Source organism: Lampetra fluviatilis, chromosome 2 (genome assembly GCF_964198595.1).
Source record: "Lampetra fluviatilis chromosome 2, kcLamFluv1.1, whole genome shotgun sequence".
Lineage (NCBI taxonomy): Eukaryota > Metazoa > Chordata > Hyperoartia > Petromyzontiformes > Petromyzontidae > Lampetra > Lampetra fluviatilis.
In genome coordinates this window covers 21,821,785-21,834,974 of record NC_136276.1, presented here as the reverse complement: position 1 = coordinate 21,834,974, position 13,190 = coordinate 21,821,785, and the positions used below count along the sequence as shown (strand labels likewise).

The 13,190-nt window shown below is 45.7% G+C and overlaps 1 protein-coding gene across 8 annotated transcripts in view; it reads left to right on the top strand.

Annotated features, from left to right (window-relative positions):
- LOC144944131 (uncharacterized) overlaps positions 1-13,190 on the top strand; it is a 290,632-nt gene that overhangs the window by 191,628 nt on the left and 85,814 nt on the right. For all 8 annotated transcript variants that reach the window (XM_078872236.1, XM_078872237.1, XM_078872233.1 and 5 more), the window contains one exon: positions 10,822-11,026. In XM_078872236.1, coding sequence (XP_078728362.1) covers positions 10,822-11,026 — 205 coding nt within the window. The remainder of the gene's footprint in view (positions 1-10,821; positions 11,027-13,190) is intronic.

The following is a 13,190-nucleotide window of genomic DNA, read 5'->3' as shown; positions in this document are numbered from 1 at the left end:
TGGGAGGGTAACGTAGCTATTTCCATGTGCTCCGTGACCGAGACAGCTGCCGATATGAGTTTAGGGAGCAAACTGCAGCATGGCATGCCGGCTCAGATGGTTTGTGAGGGGCCTGTCCCTAGAGCACATGGTTCTCAGGCTGAGCACGTAGAAAAAGATAGACATTCCCAGGGAATGGGAGAGGGGGCTTTGTATCTGTGGAGGACTTAAGGGAGGAGCCGAGGCTTGTGCCAGTTTTTGGGATATACAGTTTGTAATTGATTACTTTGGTTTCTGTTTCAGGTCATGGGAAAGTTTTTAAACTGTTTTTTTAATAGGCCACTCGAAATGGCGTCCAGTAAGGATGTACGCTAGACAAATCATAATCAGACTTTTTACTCCGACTTGGAGGAATTCGATGAGCTATGAAGCTCTTTTTTGCAGATGTCCAGCATGGAGTCAGGAAATGCACCCCGCGAGCCTCTCCCACAGACACCTGTCCTCTGACCAGCAGCGTGCCCCCTCGTGCACAGCGTGCGTTGCGCGCGGCTCTCCTCCGTGGTCGCCGTGCCGCTGTCCCGACGCTGGCGAGCTCCGTGCAAGCCCGGGCACGTGGGCACGTGGGCACGTGGGCACGTGGGCACGTGGGCACGTGGGCACGTGGGCACGTGGGCACGTGGGCACGTGGGCACGTGGGCACGTGGGCACGTGGGCACGTGGGCACGTGGGCACGTGGGCACGTGGGCACGTGGGCACGTGGGCACGTGGGCACGTGGGCACGTGGGCACGTGGGCACGTGGGCACGTGGGCACGTGGGCACGTGGGCACGTGGGCACGTGGGCACGTGGGCACGTGGGCACGTGGGCACGTGGGCACGTGGGCACGTGGGCACGTGGGCACGTGGGCACGTGGGCACGTGGGCACGTGGGCACGTGGGCACGTGGGCACGTGGGCACGTGGGCACGTGGGCACGTGGGCGCGGAGCTGTCACCTTGCACTGCGAGCTGCATGCCGTGGACCGCACCGCTCGAGCGCCGTCCGCTACGTCTGCGTTGCGCAACTGTCTCCCGCCGCTGTGCAGTCCCTCGGCGGAGAGATGTGTTTCGTTTGCAGTCTTGGACAGCGTCGCCCTTTCTGCACTAACATATACGTATACATTTAACGCGCGTTTAACATTTACTCGTGCGATTATTTATTTGGTTTACTGAATATCCCTCTGGGCTTCTGTGTAAGAACATGGGGAAAACAGATGCTGCGAGACCACCTTGCCAATTCATTCGCAGTAAAATGCACACAAACTGTGCGTAAAAGCTTGCAAGTTTGTGCATAAATCTGGGATGCCTGCTGTTCTAGGTAGATGGCTAGTTGTTCCTTCAGGACATGCCCCAGCTGAGTGGAGGCCTCGCAAGGCGAATGCTCTCTCACTAACTTGGGTTGCATATTTCTGAAAGGAGGGTAGCACTTGCTTGGGACAATAACCCGATGAAAGCACAACATCCAAAAAAACGGCAAACACAAACTACGAAACACAAGCGGCCTTCATTGGTCTTGCAGGAGTGGGATGTTATTTTCCAGAGTGATGGCCAGTTGGTACGTAGACCACTGGACTGCCATCAGTCATTTCTGTGCGAGTCTGAATTGTTTGCCAGAAGAGCTCACGGCTTTTGAGGCGGCCCATTACATGATGGAACAATTCTTCTCTGTTTTAAGTCATCGTCCATGAATTTGAGCGGTATAAATGGCACGTTGTGTTCACTCGCATGCACAGAATAATGTTTTAGTCTAAAAACTGAGAAATGTATCCCATAGGCTACGAAATACAGTTAGGCAATTGTACGGGAATTTTGGCACTCTCATTAATTCAGTGTCCTTGTCACCAGCCTTGCGAGGCTTCCAAGTCTCATGCATATGTATTTATATATGTATGTTGGACTTCTTTCGCACAGTACGTAGCCAACCGTGCTAATCAGAGGTGCGGGGGAAGGACAACAAACAAAACACAAATCTAAAGTTAAAAGTGCATAGCTCCAGTGGCTTCCTAATATTGGAAGGAAGAGCGTTCCAGACGGCCACTGAAGCACATCCGAAAGCACGCGATTCGGTAGACCGTCTTTGTTCGATGGCTAGCCAAAAGTCGCTGCTGCGAGGATGACCGGATGTTGCGTGATAGTTTATGCTCCTTGACAATATCAGCAAGGTATTGTGGTTCATTTGCGGAAAGCACTTTTTATGCAGTAAAATGCAAACATTGTGTGCAGGTGAACGAGGTTTTTTTCTTGCTCCATATATGAAGTGCGAACCGTCGTCTTGAGTAAAATGAGCGTGGGTATGAGTGTGTGGCAAAGCGGTGCTTGATGCAACAAACATCACGAGTTTGTAGCAACAAACGATATCTTTTTACAGCTGCCCATGTCGTGAGTTGACATTCATAAGTGGTGCAGTTAAATATAAGGATCCAATGTTTTGAATAAAAAACGATAGCCAATAATTACGTGACATTTGGGCCTCTTAATTTCAGGAGCGTACAAAGTCATCTCAGCAATGTTTTGAACCTGGCTGGGTGGCGCTGAGGCAGGTAAAATGAGGGTCATATTTGGGGAAGTCAACAGTGCTTGTTGAGTGGATGTATTGCCTCCTGCCATAGGAACGTTGAATTTCTACCGTTATCTCAGGCCCATTGAAAGGTATATTGAAAAATTGTCATTTGAAAAAGTAGAATAACATTAACCAACGCATGGTTAATTTTTTACATTTCTAAATGTAAACATAGAATGAACACTGTTGTGTTGCATAGCACCTATCACCTGAAATTCTAATTACAGCTACTAAGGTTAAACAAAGTGTTATCCAGTGCCATATTATTTTGCTTGACTTTGTGTTACACAACAGCTGATTGCATTAAAGTAGGTGTTGTAGTTAACGTGAACCCAACCGGACTATACGTAATCTACGTTGGGTAATTTTATGGGCTCAGACTTGTTCTTACGGTAATGTTGTCTCAGTTTGTTGTCCAAAGGACCATACTAGTATCGAATGTTATTTTAACAGCTACATGTTGCGTGTTTCAGGACAGACATCAAGGAAGCACGTTGCACGAGTTGGGAGAGTGATTTCGGAGGTTTGCTGTGCGATTAAGGCATTGACGTCGGTGCCAGAGCTCTCCGCGAGTATTTTTGATTCACTTACTTTTCATCTAATCAGTTTTCCTCAGCCTGGTGGTGTCACCTGACTGGGCACAACACTGCTCTTGCGGCGCTTGATCTAATGGAGTACAAGACCCCGATGTGTCTGTGCGATGACAATCAGATCGCCTCAATGCAATCCCTTCACGCAGCACGCCATTGCATGGCTCGCCCCTGTGCTTATATTTCACGGCCGCTGGCGCTCAGAGCTATCAAGTTGCGAGCATTTGTTTTGTTTCACGAGGCGAGAAACTCAGGAGGCCTAAGGTAATCTCGTTTGCCAGAGATGACCCCCGCTCACCAAAGCGACAAAAGGAAACAACAATAAGGCAAATAGACATTAGAGCTAAATCCACCAAAACAGGAATCTGAGGTAAAACAGACAAACAAACACATCACAGAAGAACCCAAAAACGGTGCACAAACAAAAGTCAGTCATTAAATGTCATACATTTCGTTAAACGAAAGTCGGCTGAGACAATTAACTTAACATTGCTAACAATGCTTCCCTGTCCACAACGACAGTTTGAATTACCTAGCCATAGTTTCCCTGACACAGCATAATAATTAGGTAGTTGTGTTCTTCTTCTGCTTTTTTGTGGTTTAGTATTTATGGTTTCTTTACAAATACAGGCATGGAACAAATGCTGTAGGTGCAGGGGAGAGGGGGCACGGTGATTTGGAGACAGCTCCAGTTATACCCTTTGATCCCATGATAAGACTCATGCCCAATAAAGTTGCAGATTTGTTTTGGGCAGTTTCCTTTTATTCAGAGGCATGGGAAACCACTGACGAGTGGCAGAGGTCGCAGTCGGGTACCCGATACCCGTACCCTACCCGATACCCGTACCCTACCCGATACCCGGCTACCCGTACCCGGCCGGGTACAGGTACGGTTACCCGTTTGCGATCCTGGTGCGGCCGGGTACGGGTACGGGTAGGCCGTGAGTCAATGGTGAGTAACCGTTTGTCACTCATTTCGGGTAGGGTACGGGTACGGGTAGGGTACGGGTACGGGTACCCATTTGCGACCCTGGTGCGGCCGGGTATGAGTACGGGTAAGGAATCAAAACCCGTTTGCGACCTCTGATGAACGGGAAGGCAGCCAGAACCAGCGCAAGCAATTGCCAAAGCTCTGTGGCCCGATATTGGGATGTTTGTCCGACTCCATTTATGAGTTATTATACTTGTGGGAGGAAACCGGAGAAAACCCACAGAGGTGAGTGGGGCAACACTATATCCCCATACAGATGGAAATAAATGTAGATAAATCCGCTTGCTGGACTGCCATCTTCTGACAGGGTATGATGACCAAATGGCCCACTGGAATGTCGTTTCGTGGCATTGGTGCGATCCACCAACCCCGCCTCAGCACCGTACGTAACCAACCGTGCTAATCAGAGGTGCAGGGGAAGGGCAACAAACTAAACACAAGAAGAAGTTCTAAAGAAATGTGTAGAGCCAACACCGCCCAGCCGTAATAGTGTGCGTGTGTGTGCCATGCCGGCCTTCTTACAAGTTCGCTAACAGCACTTGCCCCAACGGTCTGTTTCAGGCTAAAAGGGGGATCTTTGTCTTACATTGCCTCGGGGGAAACCGTAATCCTAAAGCAATAAAACGGGAACTTATTTCAAAGCCGGATGTGTTTTTGTCACCTTTAACATTGTTATGACACCAACCTTTGTACCACTAAATGTTACTGGTTGCATTACCTCTATCACTGCACTCCTTTCCACAAATTGCTAAATATCAGATTTTTCTCGAGCATGTTGCCTTACAACATTCCACTGCTCTTATTTTTTTTTAAATCTGTTAATACATGTAGAGCTTCAGTGTGTTTTAAGGATCTTAGATAATTACGAGACTTGAATGGGTCAGGGGAGCGGTGGCACAGTAGTTTGCTCACTCTGCAACAGAGGTCGCAATCGGGTACCCGATACCCGTACCCTACCCGATACCCGGCTACCCGTACCCGGCTGGGTATCGGGTAGGGTACGGGTAACCCATACCCGTACCCGGCCTGGTACGGGTACGGGTACCTGTTTGCGACCCTGGTGCAGCCGGGTACGGGTACGGGTAAGGAATTAAAACCCGTTTGCGACCTCTGCTCTGCAATGCACCTCGCCGCCTGAGTTCGATTCCTGGCCACAGCTAACAATGGCAGGTGATATTCCAAGTGGCTGGCCAACATGGTGAATGAATTATGCTTCGTGACATTTTACTGAGTGTTAAGCGTTCCAAGAGCATCCCGATTAGGAAAGTGGGTCAAATGCTTATTGTTACCTTTGTAGATAACAAAGTCACGTTCTTTCTACGTGACTTTAGCAAAAGAACCAAAGAGCAATTCCTGCTGTCACGAAAGCTTCAAATCAAGTTGGATGATGTTACTAGTACAACACACCGATGTGCTGTACTGGTAATGAATTGGCGTGTTCTGTTTACGTGAAAAACCTTACTAATTGGCTGTGTCGGGTGGTGGGGGGTTTAACGACACATTTATATTTACGCGATCTAACCCCCAAAAACACCTCTGTGATGAATAGTTGAGGTATGTATGCAAACCTTAACCTTTTAATTTTTGTCCATTGTCCATTCCAGACAGCCATTTGAAAATTGTATGGCAGTGCGAAACCTCGTTTTTTCTCCCAATTGGTTAATTGGGTAGCAGGGTTGTGCAGTGGCAACACTTATGCCTTACAACGAGAAGGGCCTGGGTTCGATTCCCAACTCATGTGTTCCTATGTTCTCCCCCTTTTCTGCTTGGGTTTCCTCCAGTTTTTCTGGTCTCCTCACAAACAATGTCCATAATTGGTATTTGCCAACATATCCAAAATGCTGGAAAAATCACCTGCAAAATTCCTCAATTTAGATGACACACAGCAGCAACATCGCCCCATCCTGCTAAAGCCTGGCAGGACCTTACTGAAAAATAGTCTTGAGGCCCATGTGAAGATGTTCTGGATGTGTGTAACGTCCACAGAGGAGCATGCCAGGCGAACACGCGCGCAAGCCAGCCATAATTCCTTGCACGGGACCAGCTTTTAATTCATAATTTAAATGTTGACTTTAAAAGTTTTGTAGATCATTTCCACAGTAAGCAACGGCGAGGGCAATGCAAACATGCCTATGTTTGGGGGGGGGGGTGCAAGGCCACAACCACCACAAGTCCACTCTCGCCGCACCTCTATTTTGGGCAGCGCATTCTGAGTCCTTGCAAGGAAGGCTAGTGGGAGGGAAAATGGAAAAAAATGTTATTTTAGTCGGCAAGACCTCTGAACCGCCTTTGGCGTTGAAGTCAGCTTGTATACATGCTGAGTCCAGCACCTCCACGAGCCCCCCCCCGCGCGTGTGTGTAATCACACGTGTGTGTGTAATAACGTGTGTGTGTAATCACACGTGTGTGTGTAATCACGAGCCCTGGTCATTTTCTCACGGAGGTCGCGTTTCGGCTATGAAGCCGTCAGTCCGCAGCATTAGCTGTCGTTTTAATAAGAAAAAATGTTTATCCTTGTGTGACCGGATTAATCCTAGTCGTGCTTGGCACGGGGAACCGCATTTCCCGATTTGTGGCGTTATCAGATGGAGCTGGGGCAGCGTGACTGACAGAGGGTTGCGAGTTCAAATCGAATCACAGTCAGGGGTTTACTCAGCCCACAAAACTGGTGGGGTCAATGAAATTAGTTCCACTTTGTGGGACATCCACGGTGGTTAGAGAGAGAGACTCGTTCCACCCATACGAATGTGACCTCATTGTAGTTATTCATTGGCCACATTTACACCGCAAGTGTTTGTCCAATAAATGTATCGGGTTAAACAAATGAAAGTGCAACTAACTCGGTGAAACGGGATTAATTCGCTTCCCTTATACGTTTTGCGTGAAATTACGAGATATGCTATAGTTGGTTTAATTTTTTAACGCAAATCAACGTCGTCCTCATGCGCACGCATTTAATGTAAACCGGCTTCTGCGCATAAAAAATGTCCACATATCAATATATCCATGATCAGATATCTTTATATGACTCAAGAAAGCAGATGGGAATCCTAACATTACATATTATGAGCCTGGTACCTGCAGTGTTGAGGTCAGAGGCAGCGGTACATGGTTAACACAGCGACCCAAGTTTGATTCACGCATACGGCTAATGATATCAGAACCAGTTCTGATCAACAAACCCCCGTGACCAACATGGCATGGGGAGGCATTCGCCCTATTGGTTGATTGAAAACGTCTGGAATGTACATTATTATATATTATTAAATACAGTACCGGGGACCAGTAGATGTTTAGTCTGCGAGAGGAATGCAAACACAATTTGTCTGACCCTTTCAGGGTTTTTACTGAAGCCTTGGAATCTCAACATCGTCATTTGAACCTTATGGTAGTACGCCGGGGTGCCATAGTAGCCCGGCTCTCGCATAATGTCCGTGATGCAGTCATTTTTAGTCTGTTGATGGTCGGCGATGCAGCAATCGACTCATCTCGACGAGCTGTACACGGTGCTTCACCATTTTGGAGAATTTCCCGATAATGCTGGATGTGATTACCAGCGAAACGTCGTACTCAAAAACTGTAAATGTTGTGGATTCACTCTTCAACACACCGGTGGGCTAAAGTAGTGAACTATTTGTCTTTTGTCAACGTGACACTTTTTTGCTGATTGGCCGTGTCGGGTGGTGGAGGGTTATGACACATTTATAAGTAACGCGATCTAACCCAAAAACGTTTATTATGCACTATTCAAAGTTGAATTTTTCGATAACGGATTTTTGTCTGCTAATGTTTGCAGTGGCGGCTCCTGCAAAATCTCTCAGGGGGGGCAAATGTTTGGATGATTGATAAGGATAAGGTCCACCCATGCAATGGATAAATTAACAGCTTAAGCATGTAAAGGCAACTTCACTTCTTTAATATTAATGAAAAATAAAGTGACTTTTACAATACATCTTGTTTGTTTCTATACTCACTATTATTACAATCCACTCAGTTTCTTTTATTAAAGATTCCACTAGGTGGCGACAAATAATTTTATTGACTGAAACGTGCTTACGTATGATGACGTAAGCACGTTAGTGCGAGCCCTCCCGGAAGCCATAGAGAATGCATTGCAGCGCCCGCCCTTCGAAAAAAAACATCTTTGAATGTAAATCTATGGGACCACACGGGGCGATTCTCAGCCGGAGTGAAATCGCCCAAAAAGAGGCGGTACTCCACAGAACGTGACATGACGCTGGTTGGACTATATCCAGAGGCACAGTAACGGCTAGCATAGCTCTGTGGTTGAATGAGATTGTTAATGTGATTGAAAAAGTCCCTTTCACACATTGGTGGTGCGTCGCCCAATCGCCCTAATGAAGAAACCGCCCCTGAATGTTTGGCGTTTTGACATCGTGGAGTAGCACTGGTTTAGGGTTGATTGGTACCCCAGTCGCGGAGTTAAGTTTACTCCTGGAAAAAAATAATGTCCCAGAAATAAAATATTTAATTGCCTCGGCCATTTTGTATTATTTGGTACTCCGGAGTACCGCCATTAAGATCATTTGCCCGTGTGTTGTTCTCAAACTGTAAAACAAAAATGGGCTCAATTTGTTTTATAGCTATAGGCCAGTGGTTCTTAACCTTTACTGTAGCCTTGCACCCTTTTGCTTCTCAATCGTTAAATATATGATAATGTTAATAAATACATAGGGTTTGATAAAAGAAAGTAGTTGTACTTACGTGCCCGTGCTTAATTTGTCTTTTCAATTATTTACCTTCTAAAAAAGAATCTGGCCATGTCTCGCTACCCCCGAAAGGGCATCTCACACCCCCAGGGGGAGTATTGAGACGACGCAGCAACAATATCAATATTGAAAATTACAAGTTTCATAAACATAGCATCTAAAACCAGATGTGTTTATAAGAAATTTACGAGCTACATTCATCGTATACTTTATATATATACATTGTTGAGGTTATTTTTCACTTTCATAAGATGATGTGTGAATATTCAGAAACAAATGCATGTTAACAAAATGTGACGTGTGGAAAATTGACTCCAGATTGTTATAAATGTATTTACCCACATATTCTAATTGTCCTTTTTAAATGTAAACATATGTTACTGAGCTATTTTTAATCGTATTGTTTTAGTTTACAGCAACATACTTCGAACGTTTTTAAACCTTTAAAAGTCACATCAAATATCAACAACTGACTTGTTTACTGTGCCCATTGGCCTGAGACGATCACAAACGCAATGTGAACAAAACCACAACCGTGGGTAGTTTTCTTCTCCTCCTGCCATTTTAACAATTCGGTATCTTCAAAGAGAAAACGCTCTCAGGCGGTGGCCATTTTGAGGATGGCCCTCGGGGTCATATTGACGACGTTCGAAAGACATTCGCGAGTCACATCAAGGGCGGCTCGTGATTGTGGGTGGGCCACCTTGAGAGATGTTACGCGGGTCATGGGGTAATTTTGAGGCATGTAATATCATTCGTCGTGGCCTTGGAGGTAACAGCGCCTCTGATTTCTGTTTCTCAATTGTGGTAGGGGAAAAAAGTATGTGTTTTTGTTGGTGTAGCGCGATAGGATTTAATTAAGGGCCTCGAAGTGCAGCAGTTTTTAGAGGTCGGCCATATTTGCAAAAAGAGTAAGTATTAAAAGTCATATGATACTGCCTCTGTTATTTCCGGAATATTCCGTATTGGCATATTGTAAGCCAAGGGAAATAGAGCCACAGAAATAAAGCACAGCGATGGCATCGCTCGCAGTAAATATAAACAGATGCAAAATCGTGTTGCATGTTGAGAGACAAAAGCTTTTGAGATCTCTCATTGCTGTGGTTTTTTGAGTAACCCACATCATCAATGACCATTCTCTCAACACTCTCAGTTCTTAAATAAGACGCTTAAACAACGAAGTTGCGTACGGTTGGTGAGATAATTCAATTCAATGGCACATACAAGAAACTCACCCTTCTGGTCCCTGCGGATAGCGAAGTGTGCGATTCCTCACGATAGAAAACAACCCCCACTCCCCCTAATTCTGTGCAGGGATTGACAGACTAAAATCAGCACCACAATATTCATGTTACACTTTGCATTGTCAACTTGAAATGAAGCGCTAAATGCATGAAAAAATAATTGTGATTTGAATATAAAAATTTCCCGCTGACGTTTCACAAGACCAATTGTTATTGGGATGACCGTTCACCCAGAAAGTGCCCGATCTCATCCAGATCTCGAAGAAAGTGAGCACAGCTGAGCCTGCATAGTGCCTGGATAGTTGACCACAATGCATAGCAGGTGTTGTGGGCAGCAATTGGGCAATGCAGCAAAATGCATTGTTACATGTTACTTCTATGTCCCCACGTCCGTTCTCTGCCTTCACAAACCCACAATGAACATCGCGGCGAAGTATGGCCAAACAACCCCCATCACCTGCATGACATGGGGAGGCCTTCATTCAGCAGTGGATTTACAAAGGGCTACACTACCGGTTTCTCAATGTCCATTTAAGTTAGGCCAACAATTCAACTGACGTGTTCAAACTGTTATTTTAATGTCATGTTCAAACTCTTCATTTGCTGTCAGTGACAAGTAAAAAAAAAAGCCTTTGTTGTTAATTTTCATTGAACCCGTGGTGCAATGTCCTTCCCTTTGGCTGGCCCTGCAGGTCACGCTGCTGGAGGAGCCAGAAGAGAAGGAGGACTCCGAGGTGCCGCCCGGGCAGGGCCACATGGCCCCGAGCACCCCACACTACACAGACGAGGTGGAGATGAATCAGGTGGCGGGCGTTGAGAGCGGCCCGCCCGGGGTGCCAGTGCCCAGACAACCTCTCACCCCCAGCGCCCACGAGACCTCCGCCAAGCCAGCCGAAGGTATGGCGGAACTGGGCAGAGGCGTGAGGAGAATTTCCCCCGAGAAGCATTTCCTGCACGCTCCAGCGAGCGTCGGCCGATGCTGCTCGTCGTCCCATTTGGTGGTGCTCAATCAGTGCTGGCAGTTCCACAGGTGTGGGAATAAATCTTGACTTATAGCTTTCGTGACTGCAGGAATTCTACTCTTTGGGTCTTTCGGTACAGTCACGTAGATATAAATATAATAAAATAATTATAAATCACGATGTTTCGATCGCAACACGAGCAATCGTCCTCAGGTGAAACAATACAGCAGGCGGACTGCTGAGGCAGGAATAAATGTAGCGAGAGAGCTACTGCAGCCAAATGTTATATAGGTTAAGTGGGCGGGACTGGAGATGGAATTTGCAAGTAAATGTAAGATAGCAGAGCTAGCTATACCTCGGCTATTGTGTTGCTAGAGATTAGCATGTATTGTTCGAGATTAGAGATTAGCATGTCAATGTGAGACAGCGGCTGTGTTAATGAGACATTCAGCCTATTAAACAACGGGCGCCACCGCCGCATCGAAGAAAAGGGAGCAGCAGCTATGTTAGCAAGACATTTAGCCCTTTAATGTAAAGGCATTTAACAAGGTAATGTAACTCAGAGAGTCGGAAATAACTGCTAACATAGGCAGGTAGGATAGAGGCATCACAGCCAGTTATGACTTTTCCTGGTGAATAACATCCTTCCAATGATTGCTCAGATTGTACACATCTTCTCGGTTGAAATTGTATCTGTGTATATGGATGGCTTCATGAACAAATCAATGTTGATAGCCAGTGGGTTTGCTAAGTACCTTCGTCTTAGAGAAATCAATTTCGTGTGAGCCCACCGTATTGAAACAATGATCAGCCACGGCCGAGGTATTGGTCCTATCGTGTTTCAGATCATTTTTATTATTTCATTTTGTCAATTCATTATCCAAGGGAAGAATTGATACATTATTTGCATATACTGTGCTTAAATTGTAAAGAATAAATAATATTATACATGCACGCTTTGTTGTGTGCGTATCATGAGCGGTATGATTTAATGAGGCGACGTCGAAATTACTGCAGGCCTGACAAATGTGCCTCGTGATTTACCTCAAATGCTGCGGCTTGGTCAATCGGTTTCGCAAGTACGAAAGGACACATGAACCCATTACCTGCACCCGGAGCTCTCACTGCCTTTCACGTTGTGGGACAGGTGGCTCCTGGATGGGGCCTGTGTAGAGAGGTCTGAACGTTCATGTTCAGACGTCCCCATAGACTTTGAGGGCCTCGAGTGATCTTCACTCATTTTTAGAGGGGGAGGCCACTTTTTGCCGATAAGACATCATCAGTGCGAGGACCGCCACACATTTTAAACCATTGGGGTTTGACAGCAGCACGATGGGGGTGTTTTCGCATTTGTGTATTGTCGGGGACCACACATCATGGCCTGCACTCAAGTAAACTAAACTAGAAAACTAAACTATTGTTCATTTTACCAGGTAAAGCCCACTTAGCTATATAGCTTTTTTTCAGAAGTGACCTGGCCACAAGTGATAGCCCAATGAAGTAGCTTATCAAGTGGAAATGTAGAGCTGCCGAATACTCAAAATATGTGTTGTTGATTATAAATGTGAAGGGAAAAACTGGAGGACCCGGAGAAAAATCCACGCGATCATGGGGAGAATACGCGAACTCCAAATATATAGGTGTCAGCGTTGGGATAGAACCCTGTATTCTAGGCGAAGTAGTTAACAAGGCCTGTGGGCATTGTGATATGATGAACACTGGGTTAAGGGAAGACGACTGCAGCAAAATACAAAGTCGTTTCAAAGGAACATAAAATACATTGTTACATTTTTAAATACATGGACATGATATTAACAAGAGATGATGCCAATTATTTTTGTTCACGTAAAAATAAGGAGAAAGGCTTTGAAATTCATATCGAACAACAACAACGGTACATTTGCATTATTGACGAACATAAATGTGAACTATTGGTGTGTGGTGTATGTAATGTTTTACAGCAGCCAGATATAATGGAGCACTTTGGATAATGCCTTGCACATGTACAGTACCAAGACCCAGCTCCAAATAACCTTAAACATTCTGAATGGGATCACAACGCATTTGTTGTAAAGGTTCCTCTACATATACTTGTACAT